The sequence below is a fragment of the Pteropus medius genome, unplaced genomic scaffold, assembly GCF_902729225.1.
Source record: "Pteropus medius unplaced genomic scaffold, Ma_sr-lr_union100, whole genome shotgun sequence".
In the NCBI taxonomy this organism is placed as follows: domain Eukaryota; kingdom Metazoa; phylum Chordata; class Mammalia; order Chiroptera; family Pteropodidae; genus Pteropus; species Pteropus medius.
Genome location: NW_024349802.1, coordinates 9,706,365 through 9,728,197, shown reverse-complemented (window position 1 = coordinate 9,728,197; position 21,833 = coordinate 9,706,365). Strand labels below are relative to the sequence as shown.

General features: G+C 35.1%; 1 protein-coding gene across 4 annotated transcripts in view; it reads right to left on the bottom strand.

Moving 5' to 3' along the window:
* CTNNA1 (catenin alpha 1) overlaps nucleotides 1–21,833 on the bottom strand; it is a 150,681-nt gene that overhangs the window by 106,543 nt on the left and 22,305 nt on the right. For all 4 annotated transcript variants that reach the window (XM_039836216.1, XM_039836214.1, XM_039836217.1 and 1 more), the window contains exons 2-3: nucleotides 18,296–18,402; nucleotides 16,804–16,999 (exon numbers count right to left, since the gene is read on the bottom strand). In XM_039836216.1, the coding sequence (XP_039692150.1) occupies nucleotides 16,804–16,999; nucleotides 18,296–18,400 (301 nt within the window). In that variant the 5' untranslated portion in view covers nucleotides 18,401–18,402. The remainder of the gene's footprint in view (nucleotides 1–16,803; nucleotides 17,000–18,295; nucleotides 18,403–21,833) is intronic.

Sequence of the window (21,833 nt, the reverse complement as noted above, 5' to 3'; positions counted from 1 at the left end):
GGAATGTAAAATGGTGCAGCCACTTAGGAAAACCGTCTTGCTGCGGGTTCCTCAAAAGGTTAAATGTAGAGTTACCATATTACTCAGCGATTCCACCCCTAGGAATATACTCAAAGTGAACTGGAAACATGTGTCTACACAAAAACTTATACATGAATGTTCACAGCAGCACTATTCAAGATAGCTGAAATGTGGAAACAACACAAATATTTCCCAATTAATGAATGGATAAACAAAATGTGGTATTTGTGCATACTGGAACCATGCAAAGTGAGGATTGTCTGTATCTACCTCCCAGGATTGCTGTGGAGATGAAAGCAAATGTTCAGCAGAGGTAAAGGCCCAGATTAGGTCAAAAAGAATGAATTTAAAGTAGTGTTTTAAAACTAGTCCATCTAAATCAAAACTCTTCAGTGATTCGCTTACATACAAATGGACAAGTGAAAAGTCTTGCAGATAATTTTAAATTCAATTTTAATCACTTAACCTCACTGTATTAATCCCCCATTTTTCACCAACTCCCATCCAGGTTCCTCTTCAACAGTCTCATGCCTTTGATAGCTAACATGATATCGTTCCAAAATAATCAGGCCAAGTGACAACAAATAAATGGAACTGAAAGGAAAAGGCAAAATAAATGAAATACATTTACATCCATTCTAACCTCTTTTAGCTCACAGCCATAATAATGGCAAATCCTTAAATTCAATGGCTAGCATATGGTATTAGTAAAGAAAACCATCTATTAGAAACATACTGTATGATGGATTAAAGCATTCAAATTTTTCTCTACTCACAAAATTATGAAGAAATATGTAAATAAAGCCACTAGCTAAAAACAAAGGCCTCAAACTCTCTGGTCATTTCTGTAAAAGCAACATAAACTAAGACTGACTTGAGATGTTTAAGAAACTAAAAATATACATACAAAAAATTAAGAATTCATTAAAATCTAACTGTCAATTAGTTTAAAGCATACTTGTAAGAGTTATCAAAAGTACTCTTTCCTCATACAAAAAGGCATACTGGGAAAACTGAGGCAGACAGGCAAGCTGTCCAAGGTCACATGGTTAGTAGTAGTAAAGGCTGAGAATATAACAGTATCTTCTGGCCTTGTCTCAACATTTTCCAGTCAACCAGACTACATCTGGTATTAACTAAGATATAAAGGAGATGAAACTTGAGAACCCACTACCAATATTCTATCTGCCATGAAATCAGATCTGTCAACATGCCCATCCCTGGCATTCTCCCCTAACTAAGATAGGGATAAAAGTTAAGCTTCTCTGGAGTTCAAAACAAGGACAAAGGGCAATTGTAAAGGAAGTAAACCCCCCAAAAACCATAGTTCTACATTAGATCAGGACAAGATCAAGACCTTTCTGAAGCATCAAATATCTTGAGTAAATTCCCTTCAAAGCGATCCAACTTTTTATAAAGTTATTGAGAAAGGACAGGCTTGAAAACTGTGTGGATATGTATGTGAGACAAACAGTAAAAATAAAAAAGAAGTCTTGGCTTTTTTTTTAAGATGAGCCTGGGAAACATGAGATATTCTATTATGTTGCTCTTTTAAAACAAGGAATGTTACAAAGTAATGTTAATGAGTGGGCACATAATAAGTGGGCACAGGCCCACTTAAATGAAGATTTTTTCCAATAAATAGCTGTATTGTTTTCAATCCACAGATGCAGAAGGCCGACTGTATGCATTGATCTTTGCCATTTTATATAAGGGATTTGAGCATCCTCAGATTTTGTTATCTGTGCAGGGATCCTGGAACCGATCCCCGACTGATACCAAAGTACAACTAAGTTTTGCGGGAATCAAACCTTACATATGGATTTGACTGTGTGGGGGTTAGTGCTCCTAACTCCCGCATTGTTCAAGGGTCAGCTGTACACTATTCTCCCAGAACACTGATGTAAAACAAGGTATTGGAACTGGCTCTGAATCCCAACTTTGTTATCTGGCAGCTGTGCAACCTTGGGCTGCTTTATCTCTACCTGTCTTCTCTTCCATAAAATCAGAATACCATTCATCTCTCATCTCACTGGGTTGTTTTAAAAATTAAATGAAGTAATAAATGCAAAGTTCAACAAATATTTCCATGCCCCTTCCACTTCACCATCTACTTTCTCCAGTCCTTAAATTTATTCAGAACATGGTCACTGCTCACACACCAACTGTTTCTTCCATTTTTAGAAATAAAGTCATGCTAGCAAGTTTCCTAAAGGGTGGAGGAAAAATTGTCTTTTAATTTGTAATGTTGAAGCAGTAAAGAGGAAGCCTCCTTTACCCCAGTCGCATAGTGCAGAAAGTAATAAAAACTGGTCCTTTTGTGGTAATAGCTACAAACAAAGCTTGACTTAGTTCTCCTTGCTGGGGCCTTACTTTTTTTTTTCCATCTGCTGTTTGTGTCTTTAAAGGACTTATGCCAACCTGAGGTATCTCCCTGTTTTGAGGAACTTGTCATCTCCCTCACCTATTCCATTTACAACTTTACATACCCAAAAGCCCATGTCATACTACAAGAACAGCTCTCAATCACAATGCCACAGCAGAGGGTCCCAGGTCCTCAGATACCCAGCTATAGAAATATCTCTACAACCTTCAGAAGTTGTCCAAGGAGACTCAATAGAGCAAAGTTACATCTTCCCTAATACTAAGGATACTTCTAATATGTTCCTTGGCCAGAACCTTTCCATCTTTAGGTCCAAAAAAGATAACTTTGACAGTCCAGCAGAGGAATGTGGGTTATTTTCCATAAATTACAAAATCTACCCACTCCAGGTATCTTTATTAATGGAAAGGTTTTAAATTTCCACTTTAAATAGCAGATATAGAACAATTTATACCGTACAATGAGAATGGAGATCACAATATGTATACATCATGGAAGTGGGATGGGGAGACTATCCCACACCAATAAACACAAAAATACTAACAGAGGTGGTATATCACAAGGTGCTTTTTTAATTTTCGATAATGTCTATACTTTTTTAAAAAAAGTTTTTGCTCAAAAAAATGTAAAATATCTTTAATTCATGTCTGTGATCCATAAAACTCAAGAGTTTCCTAAAAGAGAATAATCTAAAGCACTCAAGAAAAAGTCAACATATAAAATTTTTTTCTAAGGTATAAAAAAATCATGGCTATTAGTATCGTTGCAAAAAGAAAAAGTAAAATTAACAAATCTTATGAAATATAAAAGCTTTGTGAAATCAGCTGTCTTAAGAAGGTTATCCAAAATATGGATAAGCGAAAAGGTAAAAGAAGGGGGCCATGTGCAATCCCAATCTCATTGTCATTATTTTTTGTTTAGTTGCTGAAGGAATAGTTCAACCATTATACAGAACTTAAGTAGGTATTTCTTAACAGAACATTTTATTTATTTTTTTCCTCCTCTTTAATTCCCCTCCACCCCCGCCCCACTTCCACCCCTGACCTATGGATGATGCCTTGCCATCTCCCTTTTTTAAGAACTAGGTCTCAGAAGGCAGGGCGTCTCCCGGCATGCCCTCGCGGCGCACACTGTGGACCTGGCTTACCTGGAGCTCCACCTGGGGCAGGAACCCAGGACCTTCTGCATGTAAAGCAGACATGCTAACCATTACCCTATGGAGCCACCCCTATTTATTTATTTTTTTATGGTGACAATGGTTAATGAAATCCAGTAGGTTTTAGGTGTACAATTTAACAGTAAGGCATATACACACACACACACACACACACACACACACACACACACATACATACATATATATATATATACACATACACTGCATTGTGTATTCACCTCCCATAGTTAGAGTTCTTTCTGTCACCACATATTTGACCTGCTTTTGCCCCATCTACCTCCCCCCCTTAATAGAACATTTTATGAGAGCATATTGTTTGTTATCAACTGCCAAATCCAACAGAGAAAGATATTTTAAGACATCTACCTGAATGTGCTTATGAAGACCAGCAAAAACAGTCCTGTGTCAAAATGACAGAAGCTTCTAGGAGAGTTAAAGACATTTATCATCTGAAACATGTTGAAATTATTCGTATCAGGATCACCTTCATGGCCATAAGTGTAATTGTGATTCTCTACTCTCCCACTGATTTCCCAGATGCTCTTGATCAAGTCACTTTGATCTCTTTATCGCAAAATGATTTTAGATATCTAAAAATTTTTTCTTCTATTTCATACTACACTTACCAGTGAGAGCTTTAGTCTTCAAAATAAAAACTGTTTTATTTCACCATACTCTCTAAATTTTTGAAAACTGAATAAAATTCTGGCCATAACATTAGAGAGTTCGTTGATTTTCTGGTTCAAAATAACGTCCATAAGTTATATTACCCTATAGAGAATATTATCCAGCCATTAAAAATTACATTGTAGGAAAATAATGATAATGAAAAATGTTCAGGATCCATTAAGTGAAAAAATGACAAAATGGAGCAAAACATATTTCTACCCACTTGAGTATATTCATAGAAAACTGAAAGTCTAGACCAAAATGTTAACCATTGGTTTCATCTCTGTGTAACAAAATTATAGCTGATTTTAATTTTCTTCTTTTGCTCTTACTATCAAAAACATGTTTACTGAAGAAAATTAACTTTTGTTTTAAAAAATTTTCAATTCTACCCAAGGAGTAGCCAGAGGAAAGGCGGGGAAAAAAAAGAGCAAGCAACCAACATCACAGGTTAATCTATTATAACCACCATCTCTATCACCCCACCCCCATATTTAACAGCTTGGAATCTTTTTTACACAGTAGAAAATAAACATCTAGTCCTGGATTTTGAATACCTTAAAGTTCCCTATCATGGCATTCCTGATTCTTGAAAGTTACTTTTTTTAGTGCTTTATCTCCACTGATAAGTGTACTTTATACCAAATTCTCTTAAATACATCTGATTAAGGGATCTCACCAAAAAGTGACATAACTATTCTTATTTATCATTCCACCAACCTTTGGTGGAATGATAAAATAATAAAATAATACATAAAATAATGTAAAATAATACAATGATAAAATAATACAATGACAGGATCAAGTCTTCACAAAATCATTTGCTAACGTCAAGATAATCAAGAATTAATACCCATTTCCCAAGCTGCTCCCACTCCTTTCCCCTTGCCCTACCACAAATATTTTTAATTCATATTCCATGATCTGGTAATAAGACATTTCCCACACTTGTCGATGAAGATAAATTGGCAATACAGTTGCAAAGAATAACAGATTTCATAACACAGTCCTATGGAAAGGAACCAAATGGTGGTATATATCTGGCATAATCTACTTGTCCTGTGACATGAGAATCAACCTGAATAAAACACTGAATCCTCTCCACTTTCACCTTTCCATTCATCATTGGGGAACATTTGGCAAAATTCTCCACAATTACAGAAAAATTGACAATGATTTGAAGAATTCTTGACAGATGCTTTAAGAGAACTTTCCTGGGGTGCCATTTTTAACCCATAAAAAATGCTTCTCTTTGGAAAAACAACCCAGGAAATAAACATTTAATATCATGTTATCTAAATACAATAAGCCCATCAGAATCCATTCACAGCACACCTAGAAAAACTCTCAACCTAAATCCTTCCCCACTCCCTGGGAGTAAGGAACAGAGCTTTGAAATTTCTACTTTTTCCAGTCAACAGAATGGACTGACTTAAAAAAAAGTTAAGAGTACCACACATATTCATGTTCTCATTTTCCTTACTAATTCAAGTGTACCCTGCTGCTACACAGAAACACTCTAAAGAGAGGCACTTACTTCCTGATTACATTCAAATAAATGCATAATATGCATTTCAACTTGGAATCACTTTTTAAAGAAATTAACTAGTAGAAACCATGTTACTGCAACATCATGGTTGAAGTCATGTCAAAGTCAAAATTATAATACCTGAGATAACTCCCTCGGCTACACCAGACAAATATACTAAGACAATAATATTATCTACTGTAACTTAAAAGTAGTATTATCCTGCTGTTATTTATTTTTGTGAGTTTAACAAGATAGACAAGAAAAAAGAGGAGCAATTTCAAAATCACAGAAAACATTAGAATTTAATAAGTTCATTTTCCTTTCCTCATTTCCAAGCTGGCTAAACCAGAACCCAAGTCTCCAAAGCAGCATATGCTCACATAAGAGTAGCGAACCAGAAACAGACAGCATCTTTTAAACATCCTAAGTCACAGAAAATATAGCCTCCACCCTAGAGACTTACAGTTTAAGTCAGATGGGCAACTTTAAGAAATAAAACACCCAAATGACAACTAGTTAATGACTTTTTAGATTTATATTTTGCTTTTTCTGCTCAAGTTAAATGAAGAATAAGAGAAAATGGATTAAATAATAAGAGTGGAAGAAAGGGAGTCAATATGAACCAGTTTTAAATTAATCAGCCTTCAGGAATACATGAAGGGTAGGAATTGGAGTGGGAGCTCTTCTAACAACAGACCCAGCCATCAAGATCACATGAAAAGAGACGTCTACAAAAATAAGAGAAAAAGGGATGAAAAATATACCAAGATGGCAAGGGGAAAAAAAGGCAAGATGACAAATGAAAAGCCAGAACTCAAAGCATGAGTATAAAAAAGATCAGCTGATTTCTTGTTAGGTTTAATGAAGAAAGTGATTACACTAATCTGAAATCCTAATTAACTTAACTTTAAACTTTTTCAAAATGTTTAATGTTTCTCTGCCGTTGCTCTTTCAGAGCATTATTAACACTTTTTGAAACCCATACTCAATGTTCCAGGGTTGGAATACTTGTCATTTTTCCCCTGTGAAAAATTAAAGAACCCATATACAAGATCAAGCTCATGATCCCAACCTGATAGCTAAAAACCAAACTAACAAGATCAAATTAAAATGTTTATCTCACCCACACAAAGCTTCCCAAAGATTTGTTTCAAGTCTTCACATCGTAAACTTAGCAAACCCAGACTCCACTCTGTCTCCTGTCTACCTCTCAAACCCTATTCAAAACAATCACTGACAGTTACTTTGTCCTGATCACACCTGCCTTGCTCACTGCCCCACATCTGCCTTTATACATTTACATTCCATGCTGCCTATATGAGATATGGGTACGTCAGTCTGAAGCTGTGAACATCCTCACCTGACAGGAGACTAATTATCACCTCCTTCAATCTGACTTTAGTCAGTTGCTAGGAAGAAAATTATCTCAAGAGCCCAACAGCTTGTGCTCAATATCCATCCTTTTGTCAGGAATAAAATACATAATTGTCCTTAAAATTGCCTTGCCAAGATTCATAATGAAAAAATATACATACACATACACACCACTCCATGTTTTTCTTCCCCCTATACAAATCATTCAAGCTGTACCAAGGAAGATGGCATCTATGTCCTCAATTTCACTACACAATTACTGAGATATATGAAAGTATCTCTCTTAATATCAATTAAAAACCCTCATTGCCTATTTCTTCTTTCTGACAATGTCCTAAGAGACTCAGTTTATCTGGGTAATGTTAAATGTTAACGGTAATTCAATATTTTCAGGATGTAAAAAGCTGAGAAGTTATCTGTGCAACAAAATGTTAGAGAGCAAGCTCACCAATCAACTATAGCTGCTAAGATCACACAGATGCTAGCAAACTCAATAGTTTTAACTCTATTGTTTTAGTAGACCAATAAATACTGCTTTCTTGCTCTAAAAGTAACAAGACACTCTCTACATAAAAAGTGGTTCTTAGAACAATTGAGACTTAGTACTGAACAACACTGACTGCTCTCAAGAAGTTGAAATGCTACTTCTACTCAAGAACAGAGCACTTGCACTATAATCAAAGTATACCTGAAATGAAATAATTATCCAAACACCAGAACTTGAAAAGAAAGCCTTCAAAAAAGTCTTAAGACAAATAGTGCCTAAACATAAATAGACATGAAGCGGGGGAAACTACAAGCCAACAATTAAGCCAACAATTGCTTTCTATTTATTGAACAAGGATATTTACTGGAAAAAGAATTTACTCTATTTTCATCTTCTAGCCATTTAGAAAGGAGTTACATGTAGGTGTCACTGTTAAATGTTTTTTCAATACTGCAGAAGAGGCTGCAGTGAATTATCCAGATATTTTCATGTTGTCCACCACGTGAATAGTAGCACAAAAATAAGAGGTGACTGACTAGTGTGGTATGGCAATCATGAAGAAAAATTAAGACAAATGATCTGGTAGGCAGTAAAAGTCACTGGCTTTAGCTATAGTCCTTGCTCTATTCAACAGAATTCTACCACCTTTTCCAGGACTACCATAAATCTGGTCCCACCATTAAAATCATTACAGACACATGCAGTCGTCTCAATTTTCAACTCCAAGTTATTCTACCTCTGCAATATCAACAGACTGATTAGTAATGGGAAAATAAAAGATTAGCACCTCCAACTCAATAAGCCTTGTCTCAGTTTTTGAAAATCTGGTAGAATTCTAATCAATATAAAAATAACAGGGCTTCAACAAGAGCACTACTGTTTATAGACACGTATCACTGCCCAAAGGGCTCTCACAAGCACCATAATGTTCCAGATATATTAATAAACATGAAGAAACAGCATCAATTAGCTCCAAATAATGCAAAAAATTTTTTTGAAAGGAGCATTTTACACCTATAAAGATAGCAAAAAAATTTTATTAGACCATCCCATTATTTGGAAAGGACAATTTGTTTCTATTCAACATCATTTTATCTCCTGTTCTTTCAGAGAACTCTCCACCATTCCTTGTGTGCTAGGGTAAACATGTGACCTAGGCTGGCTAATTAATAGGTCTCCCCTGGCAATACAAACTGGTTCAGCTCTGAGCGTAACCAAAGCAAAGCTAATCAGTCCCCTCTTTGGCTAAGAAATAAATACTGAAGTTCTTTTTCTGCTTGGATGACAAAACTAAGATGACCACCTCAAACTTAAGGTGGGCATTTTGTGTACCTATGAAAATAGAAGTAAACTGAAATACATGGAGACAGATGATGAAGAAAGCCTCATATCCTTGGAGTCAGTCACATCTAGCCATGCCTAAACTCAGGATCTACAGTTCTCGAAAAACATCATTTCATTCAATGTTTTTTCAATACATAATGTTAATGGAAAAAAAAAATCAATTTTCAGCCAGGGCCACTGCTATGTGGAATATGCACATTTTCCCCATGTCAGCATAGGTTTTCTCTGGGTACTTTAGTTTCCTCCCATATCCTAACAACATACAAATGAGATGAATTAGCATATCTACATTGTCCTGATTGAGGGTGAAACCTGCCCAGGACTGGCTCCTGCCTTGAACCCTGACCTGCCTGGATAGGCTCCAACCACCCACGACCCTGAATTGGAATAAAAGAGTTAGAAAACAATTATCTTGTTTTTATTAATCTTTCGTAAACATGTGTATAGCTCACATTTTAATGTTTAATATTAGAGGTGTTTGGGGTCTTTATTTAGAAGTTTAATGATGTTTTTGTGACCAGAAATATGCCGCAGGAACTTAACTCTTGTTTATATCAATTAGCCTATAGTAAAACTGATCTTGCTATATGTCATTTCCATTTAAAGTCAGTTTCCAAGAATCTGTGGATGACATTTAAGTGAGGACTTACTATACTCCTGGAATTGCCAGTTACAAAGGCTCATAAATTCCCTTTTTGCTTAAACAAGTTTGAGCTGAATTTCTGTAACTTGTAATTGGTGAGGTTATACGAACATTAGCAAACTGAAGAACTCTGCTAGAGAACAACTTACTAATACATTTTAAAAGTTCCTGAAGAAACTTTCTGAATGGTAGTTATAAAGGTAGACATGTATGTAAAACTTCAAACTATACACTGATTTGTGCACTTTGCTGTTAATATATTTAAGTTGTAAAAAAAAAATTTGTGCCTCCATATTTCTAGTCCTGGAAATGTACCTTAAGGACATTTTTAAAAGGAAAACAGTATATGTACGTGGTTTTCACTCACTACATCATTAGTATTTATATCAAAAACATAAAAACAACCTTAACGTCCAATAATAGAGAAATAATGCAATAGAAAGTATAATTTTTAAAGATTATAAACCAAGGTTATACTAAATCATTTAAAAATGCCTGAAATTAGAGTTAAATAAATAATAATAATAATATGATATCAAAGCTAGAACTACAACTATGGTAAAATGTATATGCCTGTGGCCAAGGACTTGAAAGGGAATATAAACCTAAATATAAAATACTATGTACAATGGTTCAAAAAATGAATTAGTGTAAATGTAAGAAAACATAGAAAACTATGTTAAACACTGCTGAAAGAAATCAAAAAAGATCTAAACAGATGGAAATGTATTTTATTCATGGATTGAAAGATACAATATAGTAAAAATGTCAATTCTCCCCCAATCTGATTACAAGTTTAATGTAATTCCTATCAAAATCTCAGTTTTTCATAGATACAGACAAGATTATCTAAAATTCATATGGAAAAGCAAAAAAACTAGAATAGCTAAAACAATTTAGAAAAAAAATAAAGTAGGTGGAATTACTCTATCCAATTTGAAGACTCATACACAGCTATAGCAATACAGGCTGTGTGGTACTGGCAGAATAGATACATAGATCAATGAAACAAAATAGGGAACCCAGAAATAATCCCACATAGTCTTTTCAACAATGGTACTGGAGCAACTGGATGGCCACTGAGGGGGAAAATGTGAACTTACCTAAACCTCACGTTACACAAAAATTAACTCAAAATGAGTCAAAGATTTAAATGTAAAATGTAAAACTATAAAACTTTTAAAAGAAAACTGGAGAAAATCTTCATAAGCTAAAGCTTGGTGAAGAATTCTTAGACATGACACCAAAAGCACAATCCATAAACGCGGGGGCGGGGGGGGGCGGCGGTTAATAAATTGGAGTTCCATCAATATTTAAAACTTTTACTATGCAAGTCACCTGGTTAAGAGGGTCAAAAGACAAGCTATTAGGAGAAACTGAGTAAAGGGTACACTGAACCACTCTGTACTATTGTAACTTCCTGTGAATCAAGAAACATAAATAAGCAGTTAGTTGACTTTTTATTACTGTCAATAAACATTAGAGCAAATACTGTAATAGAATTTTTTTTAACGTAACTGAAAACTGGCCTAGCAGAATCTTAATGGCTCTGAGGAAAATATGCTAACTTTAGGTAATATACCAGGAGTTTCAGAAGCGCACACTGCCTCAACACATCCCCTAAATAACACAAGTCACGGATAAGTAAATAACAATTTTTCCCTTAGCTTTATCTATAAAGATTAGCCATTTGTACAGACCAAGCTGGCAGTTAACCTGCCTGACAACTGACCAATCCTCCCTTTTCTTAATAGCTCCATCTCCCCCTTCTTAGCCTCATCTCTCCTGTCTGTTGGTTCTGCCTCCAGGCTCTCCCCCAACCCCTTTAACTCTTCCTGAACACAGCTGAAAAACTAATCTCCCCAAAACACTTTTCCTCATATTCTGTGTTGCCCAGATGGCAGAATTCTTAAAACAGGAAGTTAAGGAGACATATTTCAGTTCAATTTAAGAAAAAAGGCTTTAAAAATAAACACAAAGCAATGCTAGAAAAAGCTGCTTCAATGGGTAGCAAGTCCTGCGTCACAAGATACATTCGAGTATATGGGAATCTGAACCTGTGAAACCTAGTCCAATGACAGAATTCTCCGATTCTGTATTATTTCCCTGGTCTTCTCTTCTTTACCTGCCATTTCAAACCACCCTCTAATATCTAACTCCAATCTCTTCTCTCAGCACCCCTATCCAGTCTGGGCACTCACTGTTCCCCACGTACTTCTTATACCTGCTATTTTTCTTACCTAGATGACTTTTTCCCATCCTTTCTTCCTCCTTTCAAGATCCAGTGCACCTTCAGAAAGCTTTTACAATCCCTTACTTACCTTCCCATTCCATTCCTACATGTCACTCATGCTATTAATTTGCTTTTCATGCCCATGTGTCTGATTATAAGCTCTGGGACAAAATAGGAAAAACAGTCTCCTGCCTGCTAGAAGACAGTCTCTCTTCATCAGAGTCCACACATGGTCACCCAGCCCTTTCCTCATTCTGGTTTCTCTGACACAAGCTTTTCTCCAAGAAATCCATCGTTGCCCAGTGTACCAATCATCTATTTAGCCCCTTCACTGAGCAGAATGTCATTAGAAACAGTGCAGGAATACATAAAGGTGTACATCTCGGCTTCTTTGGGCCTTCTCCCCACCCTGCTTCATCCACCCAGATATACCTGTGAGCTACTGCAGAGAAGAAGGTACTGATGTAGCTACAAGTCTCTGATCTTGGCCTTTGAGATTCAACTGTGAATTGTAAAAATCCCTATTCTGGTAGAAGCTATTCTCCTTATTACTCTTCTTCCAACTTACCATCACTGGTTCTCTTTTTCCAATGTCTCTCCTTTTTCAAACAAATTTCATTTAAGCCTTCCCATCTCTGTTGCTTGAATGTCTCCTATACCCAGCTAAGGGCCCTCTTTTTCTCATCAGAGCCCTATTCAAGAATTCATAAAATTACAATGATACTCCTTTCTAGGCATTGTTCAAATACATATGAATGAGGAATGACTACTAATGGGTATGAGATTTCTTTTGGGGGTGATGAAAATGTTCTGGAATTAGATCATGGTGATAGCTGCAAAAGTGTAAATATACTAAAAACCACTGAATTATATACTTTTAAAGGGTCAATTTTGTCATGTGAATTATATCTCAATTTTTTTAAAAGGTAAGATTCTCCACCCCTACCCTATATTTACATTTGGCACTGGACAGGAAAACATTTAATTTTTGAGACAAGAGCCTTTCCTCACATACTTATTGGTGAATATAGTCAATTATCTTCCTAAAACAAGTGTTTCTTCCTAAAACAAGGACTATATTCTTCAATAAGTATGTGATAGGAACCACAGACAATGATCACCAGACTAGCACAGAACATGCCCTGCTGGAGCATAAAGACAACAAATTAATTACCACTGTGATAAGAGCTAGGGAAAAAAGTATAAAGTAAGAATGATTTAATCAGGGAGGAATGTGGGGGTGGGCAAGGTCCCAGAAAGAGAAACTAGCACATCTATGAGGCACATCTACGCCTCAGCCCATATAAAGTAGTTATAACAATTAGTTTGGGCTAATTGTCAGTACAATGAAACCCCTAGATCACAGGGATTTGGATACAATGCAATTGATAACTGGAAGCCCACTTGGGCATTTCACTGGCCTTGAGGTAAAGCCCACCACAGGAAGCCCACTTGGACATTTCACTGGCCTTGAGGTAAAGTGACTCTGCATTTATGTGAATCTTTTACCCACAGACAGTGTTAATGATAAGGTTTTGGTGTACTCACAAATATTTATGTTTATTATTCATGTAAGCTGGGGCAAATACAAAAAGGAAATTAAGTTATGCTAAAAAATGTGTACATTCAACTCTGGTTATTAATTATGATTGCACAGAAAGTATAGGCTTGTACAAACTCTAAGATAAAGGTCTAATTTATGGTGTTTGTTATAAATAAATACATAAATACTTTTTTTGAAAACAATAAGCTCATATCTTTAGTAGTCAGGGAAAACCCTAGATCAGAGGTCAGTTAACAATAGCCTATGGGTTAAATCTAGACAATCCATTGTTGTAAATAAGTTTTACTGAAACACAGTCATGCCGTTTGTTTATATATTTTTAAAGCTGCTTTCCCAACACAACTGCAGAACTGAAGACAGTCAAGACACCTTAATGCCACTAAGGTCTAAAATATTTCCTACCTGGCCTTTTACAAACAAATTTGCCAACTTGTAACTAGACAAAAGTAGTCCACATTGATTCAGAACAAAGAAATCTTATACATCCTTTAGCAATTAAGTATTCCAGTGGATAAGCAATAGACTTGAAATGCAAAGAATTCTAAATCTACTTCAATTTGCTACAGAGCTTTAGGTAAATCATAATTACGCTATGTTTTATATACCAATTAAATTGAGAGCAGTTAAGTTCAATTTTGCCTAAGGACTCAGGACCACTAAAGCCAAGTCTGGGAAAGGTGTCTGCATTAATTATCTTTTGCAGCTTAATAAATTACCCCAAAAGTTGGTAGCTTAAAATAAACATTATCTCCTCAAGTTTTCTGTGGCTTAGGAATTTGGGGTTGGATGGATTTGCCATCATCTGAAACTTGACTGAAGCCCTAGGATGTGCTTCTGAGGCTGCCTAATAACATGCTTGGCAAACTGGTAATGGCTGCTGGCAGACCTCAGTTCCTCTCCATAGGCCCTCTTGGGTGTCCTGACAACATAGCAGCCACCTTCCCCCAGAGTAAACAATCCATGAAAGAGCCAGGAGAATACTATCCTCCTTTTAAGACTTTGCTTCAAAAGTAGACAGTATCATTTCCACCACATTCTATTCTTTATAGAAGCAAGAGTCTCTATGTCCAACACATATTCAAGAGGCTCAAAGTTAAGCTCCACTTTTTTAAGGAAGAGGTGTCAAAGAATCTGCAGACATATTAACACCACTACAAGGTTTCAAATGATGAGTAAACGGCTACAACAACATAACCAACAAGGCTTAGTTGATTAAAAAATCTATGCTTAACCATCTTCATAACACATATCTTGTTCTATATATTATAGAAGAGGTTTCTTCACCATTTTGTTAAGACACTCCAAATAAAAAAGTAAACCAACAGAAAAAAGCAAGGCACTTGAGCTTTTCATATCTGATGCAGTAATGACGATAGGAGGCAGTTATATTTTTGTTTTAGCTTTTTTCCAAGAAGGCGGCAAATTATGGTGAATAGATCATGATCATAAATAAGTGCAAAGTTGGATTAGGACAGACAAGTAGTTATGATTGAGAGGCACATAAAAGATTTTATCAGATATAAACAAAAATAATAAGAAAACAAATTTGGATATGCATTCAAAATGGGGGGGTGGGGTGGATGCCTGTATTGTTACCATAACTGCTACAGATTTCCAACAGAGAAACTTCTAAAACAAAGAACATATATAGAGTGAAATAAAAAGTTAATTAAATAAACAATTAAATGTATTTTGAAAATAAATGTCTTAGTCATTAGACTCAAGGAACACTTTGGCCAAATTCATCTGTTAATATTATTGAGTTTCTTTGCAAAAGGCAAGAAAGTTCTGGGGAATTAAACTTTCACACAGTAGACAATGAAATAACAGCTATCCTGATTTTCTCAACAGGAAGCTCAAAAATTGTCTTGAAGTGGACAATTAAACTGCTTTAAAATAAATTAATTCAAAACCCACTCTACTGGGTTGAATAGTGCCCCAAAAAATTTCATGTCTACCCAGAAGCTGCAAATATGGCCTTATTTGGAAATAGGATCTTAGATGAGGTGATAATGAATTAAGCATGCACCCAAAATCAATGACTGAATGACTGATACCCTTATCAAAGGGAACTTTGCATACAAAGACATATAGGGAGAATGCCATGCAACAACAGGGCAGAGGTTAGAGTAATGTGTCTACAAGCCAAGGAACACCAAAGACGCAACAACCAACAGAAGCTGAGAGAGAGCATGGAACAGATTCTTCCTCTGAGCCTACAAAACAAAAAAGAATCAACCTTGACACCTTGATTTCAGATATCTGGCCTCCAGATACATTAGAGAATAAATTTCTGTTATTCTAAGACACCAAGTTTACGGTAACTGATGTTATAGTAGCCTTAGAAAATTAATACACCCACCCAGCTAGAATTATGGACTTTAAATAATCTCATTTGCAGTGCAAGAAATATTTATCTTCAGCCTAAAAACTAAGAAAAATATTTACCATTCAAGGTTTTTAGTTCATTAATTCAGAACCACTGAAGATAGCATCTCCATTTAATTCACTGCCCCTTTTTGGGTACTGTTACAGAAACGAATTTGACTTAAGACTCCAATGGACTATGCACATTGCTTGCTGTCAGCCATCAGAGGTCATCCACTGAGGTTCTCCCATAAGGCCAGTAAAGTATCTGCACAGAATCGGGGTCAGTTCACCATACTCGATATCCAACAACTCTATAGAAAGCTATGTCTTTGTTGAAGTCCTCTTGCTGGACCAGAAGTTTAACACAAAACTAAGTTTCAAGAAGTTAATCTTCCACATTTAAAGTCCTCTTATACTTGTAGCATCATAGTGATGACAGTTTTTCTAATAGTAACTATTGGTAAGCTGTGGGTCATAATTTATAACTTTTTATTCATTCTGAGTTTCTCAAAGATGATTCTTTTAAGCCCATCTTCAATTTATTTCAAATTCACACCAGCACAAATATGCATGGATGATTTAGCATAGCAGTCTGACAAAATGGGGCAATTTCTGTGGTATTTTCAGAACTGCTGAACATTTTTCCATTTTATCATCCTTATATCTTCAGCATGAACTCAAAAAAGGTATTACATAGAATGAAAGATAAACGTCTGCCGCATTGATTTTTCTATCGAATTGTGTAAACAACACTTCTGAGACTCAATTTTACTTAGAACATCTATGAGAAGTGGATTCGGATTCTCCAAAAAATATGTTCCTTTGTAACTATCGCTCCTGATTAAAATTTAAGCCAGTACAACTTAATACATCTCCAATAACTGAATATTATTAGTTATCGAGCAACTGTCAAGCTTAAGAATAAGAATACTGACCACAAAAAGTTATCTTCACGGATTTTCTAGAAAGCCCTGCTTCTCTACATAGAAAAAGCAATATTGACCTACCTTGTTTTCGAACATCTTCTACAGCAGCCACAAGCTCCTCCTTGAGAAACTGACTCTCCTTTGCAATTTTATCCCCTTTCTCCAAGAAATTCTCAGTTGCTTGTTCAACAGATGCAGCCAAAACATGGGCCTTCTTAGAACGACCTCTCTTCTTATTAGAGGGCCCCTTACTATTGGTATTTACCAGAGTTGTAACCTAAAAGTTTCATTTTTAAAAATTAAACTGAGTTAATTAAAATGAAACAGAAATACTAACATCTTTAAAGATAGCAAGAATTATTGATTACAAAATGAAACATTACGTCTACGAGATTCTACCAAGGATTAACAAATAACATACAACTTTCTCCACACTGAAGATATACAGCAAAGATACTCTATTTAGTTTCCAAAATAACTTAGCTATCTCAATGTGTAAGAAATATAATAATTCTTCAAACATGACCACTAGGCTTTTAGTTCTGTTTTATAAATTAAAAACTGATTAGAAACAAGTTAGACATACATCTCTACTATATGTCATCAAAATCCAAAAAGAGGTCAACAATGAACTTAGCTTTAGCTGGAGGGTCACATTTTCCTCCTATTTGCAACCTGTGCAAAATGTTTTTAAGATGGCTTACTTCTGAAATCTTTTCACAGTTTATTCACACAAATCTCAGCAAATAGTAAAGGCCCTTAAGAAAGAAAGAAAGGACTGCCTGAAGTAGCCTACTGTGATGGTGTTTTAAGTAACAGAACAATAACTATCACAAATACATATACTACCAGATGATCTTGTAGATTGAAGATGACTAAAAATTTATTAGCATAATTTGCCATACAAAAGACCTGAGAGTTATAGTAGATGAGCTACACAAAAGTATATATTCCTGAGTCCTACACCACACTCTTCTATATATTTTTTTTAATTTTCTATATAGATATGTTTGTGTGTATATAAAATACTAGTTTATCAGTTGGAATGCAATTTTAAAGAGAGTACATGCCACTAAATTTCATTTTCTCTCTTTCAGACACAACCATGTAAATTGTGCCAAAACACTGAAAGTGCATAGCTAGTTGCTAACAGTTAATGTCATCATACTGTGATATTTGTATTTGTAACAGAACATCCAAATCTCCACCCTGAAGTTAAGACAGTGAAAGGTGTGTTAAACAGGGTGAAGAGACTCAACAGTCAAGGCTCCATATCCCATCTGTCTTGGATACACCTTCCAAGAAAAGTGATGCCAAGAAAATGTTTATAAAGTGCAAACATTTGGAAAGCTGCACTATATACCATTATCCCCTATAACTGTCAATAAGACTCAAAAAGAACGGTTGTTTCTAAACGGTTAAATGAACCCATACATCAATAATTAATAGTGGAACCTATATTCAACCACTCGAATTAGGCCTTTAACTAAATAATCTTGTTCTGTGTTTGTTACCCAGATCAACTGCTATGGAACCTGTTATAACAACTATGTATTTGTTTGCAAATTCTTACCTGTGTAACAAGGGGTTCCAACAGTCTTTCAACTGCCAGAGTCCTGATCTCTAGACTTTTGGGGTCCCATTTGAAGTTTATGTTGCCTGCGTGGACAGCAGTCATTTCTAAAAGAGAAATAAAAAGCCAAAAGTCAGGCAAACATCAAATCCAAACATGCAATATGTAACAAGTTTTCTACTTAAGGATTTTAGTATCAGGAAAGCTATATTCATGAGATTAAAAAAAAAAAAGTGTTACTAGCCTGCCTGTATATGTGGGCCCAGTAACTCTTATAATCTCTTAGGATTTCTAGTTTACCAACATTAGAGTATACTACAAGAGGGCATTCCCAAACACACAAAGCTTTTTCCCTTTGGGTTTCTCTGGCACTAAGACATTTCTACTTCCAGTTTTTCCATGCTGACTTATAAGTAGAATGAAAAGCTAAAGTGAAGAAGGCTAACATAAGATTCTGATTTTTCTTACACAACATTTTTAGTACAATATTATCTAAACAGTACACCCCACTTCATTTTTTGATGGATTCTTAGAGAACATTTTGTCTTACTATATTTAAACATAAGGCTTAACTCTGCTGCCCTCTGCACCTACAGTTATTATCACTCAAAGCCAGAAGAAATTTCAAGTTGCACTTGGTCAAATATCACTATCAGTGTCAAGGTAAACTTCCATTAGGCAGAGGCTTTAAGACCAGTGAAAAAGACTTCAATGAAAATATCGAGCAGTTAGTGTTTGCTTCTAAAAGTAGTGCTTTAAAGACTAAAGAATAAAAGAAAGAAGAGGTATATAGTTGAAGTAAACAATATGAACTTTCCAAACAAACTTAATAGAAATTTAAAAGCTTTAAAAAGTGCATTCTTTTAACTCCAAATTCAACTTGTAAAATTTTATTTTAAAGAGAATAAGGTGCACGTAAAAACTTGGATACAATGATATTCACAACAGCATTGTATACAATTATTAAAAATTGGAAACTAAATTTCAAACAGGTAACTGAATAAATACCATTTCCCATTAAAGGGAATCAGAGTTCCTCAAACTCAACATAAAACTCCTAGAAGAAAACATAGGCAGTAAACTCTCCTGACATTGCTCCTAGTAATTATTTTTTCTGATATCTTCTCAGGCAAGGGAAACAAAAATATAAACGAATGGAACTACATCAAACTAAAAAGTTTCTGAACAGCAAAGGAAACCATCAACAAAACAAAAAGATGACCTACTGAATGGGAGAAGATATTTGCCTATGATACACCTGATAAGGGGTTAATATCCAAAATTTAGAAATAACTCATACAACTCAACACCAAAAAACAACAAAAAAAAAAACCAAAAAAAACCACACGCAAAAAAAACAATTCAATTAAAAAATGGGCAGAGGACCTGAAAAGGCATTTCTCCAAAGAGGACTCACAGATGGCCAACACACATATGGAAAGTTGCTCAATGTCGCTAATCATCAGAGAAATGCAAATTAAAACCACAATAAGATATCACCTCACACTTGTCAGAATGACTATCATCAATAAATCAAAAACAAGTGTTGGCAAGAATGTAGAGAAATGAGAACTCTCATTTACTGTTGATGGGACTTCAAATTGGTACAGCCATTATGGAAACAGGAGGTTCCTCAAAAAAAATTAAAAACAGAACGACCTTATGACTCAGCAACTGCACTTCTGGGTATTTATCCAAAGAAAACCAAAACACCAATTCACAAAGATGTATGCACCCCTATGTTCAATGCAGCAGTATTTACAATACCCAAGATATGGACACTACCTAACTGCCCATCAATAGACAATTGGATAAAGAAGTTGTGGTACATATATATCATGGAATATCATTCAGCCATAAAAAATTGAAATCTTACCATTTGCAGCAACATAGATGGACCTAGAGGGTATTACACTGAGTGAAGTAAGTCAGATAGAGACAAATACCATATGATTTCACTCATATGTAGAATCTAAGGATCAAAATAAATGAACGAACAAAACAAAAAGACTCATAGATGCAGAGAACAAGTTGGTGATTACCAGATGGGTGGGGGGTTAGGTGGCTGGGTGAAAAAAGTGAAGGAATTAAGAAGTACAAATTTTCAGTTAAAAAATAGTCACAGGGATGTGAAGTAGAGCATAGGGAATATCGTCAATACTATTGTAATAATCATAGTGGCAGGCGGGTACTAGACTAATCAGGGGGATCATTCTGTAAATCATAAATGTCTAACCAAAATGCAGTACACCTGAAACTAATAATATAATGTAATACTGAATGTCAACCCTAATTGAAAAATAAAAGTAAAAATAAAAGAACCCCTAATGAAGACTTGGATATGGACTGTTAAACTTTCAGAAGCAGCCTGTAGATTCTGAAAAAGGTGGGTGTGTGGGGAGAGTGGGGGAGGCTTATTCCAGGTCTGAGAAGGCAAGGAGGGCACAAAGATTAACAAGATCAGATCAAAAAGACACAGGAACAAAGGGCTCTATTAGCCAAATTTACAAGCTGAGTATCAAGAACAATGATAGTAACTATGATTAATAAACAGACATATCCTGTGACCATAGGGAACATCAAAAGAAGAGGATAGGGAGTAAATTTCTTTACTATGAATGTATAATTGAGGTAGAAAATGACCATTTTGCAAACCCTAGTATGATAAATGATTCAGGTAAGGATTATCAATAAATGTTAACACCATTAGGTGAAAGCTACTAGGGAACAGGATATTTGTGGGTGCCAAAGTATCACCTGACAGGTCACTTACTAATTACAAAGGAGGAAGATATACCTTTACAGTGCTGAGATCTAATGGCCACCCTCTTAAACAAATAATTAAGCTTAGCATTGCTAATAATGAAAAACCTGGTATTATACACCTCTTAATATGATGAAATATGAAGTACATCCCACATTATCTATAAAAGTATTGTTGATGAAGTTTTATAAAAAATAAAGTTAAAAAATTAAAAATAAATTAAAAATAAAAGTTTTAAATGTTTTTCAAAAGCCTCAGTATTACTATAAACTGAGCAAAGAATTGTGTAACAGCGAAATTAAATTAAATGTTTAACCTGAGTCTACTAAAGCCTCTACCTTTTTCAATGCCATGCATGGATCCCTTTCTACTAAAGCCTATAGACCAGCTTGTCCCATAGAAATAAAACATGAGCCTCCTATATAATTTAAATTTTTCTAGTAGAAACATTAAAAACCATTTTTTAAAAACTGATGAAATTATTTTTTATTTTATTATGCATATTTTATTTAATATAATATATCTCAAATATTTTAATATACAATCGTATTTTTAAAAATTAGAGATCTTTTACCTAAGTATTAAGTATTCTGAAAGCTGGGATGTATTTTACACTTAGGGCACATTTGAATTCAAACAAGCCACATCAAGTGCTCAATAGCTACACGTGACTATTGACTTCTGTATTGGACAGTGCAGCTATAGACCCTCAGAATTTTTTTTAAATGCATGAAATACAATTCAAAAGATTATAAAGGAAATACTAAAATTTAG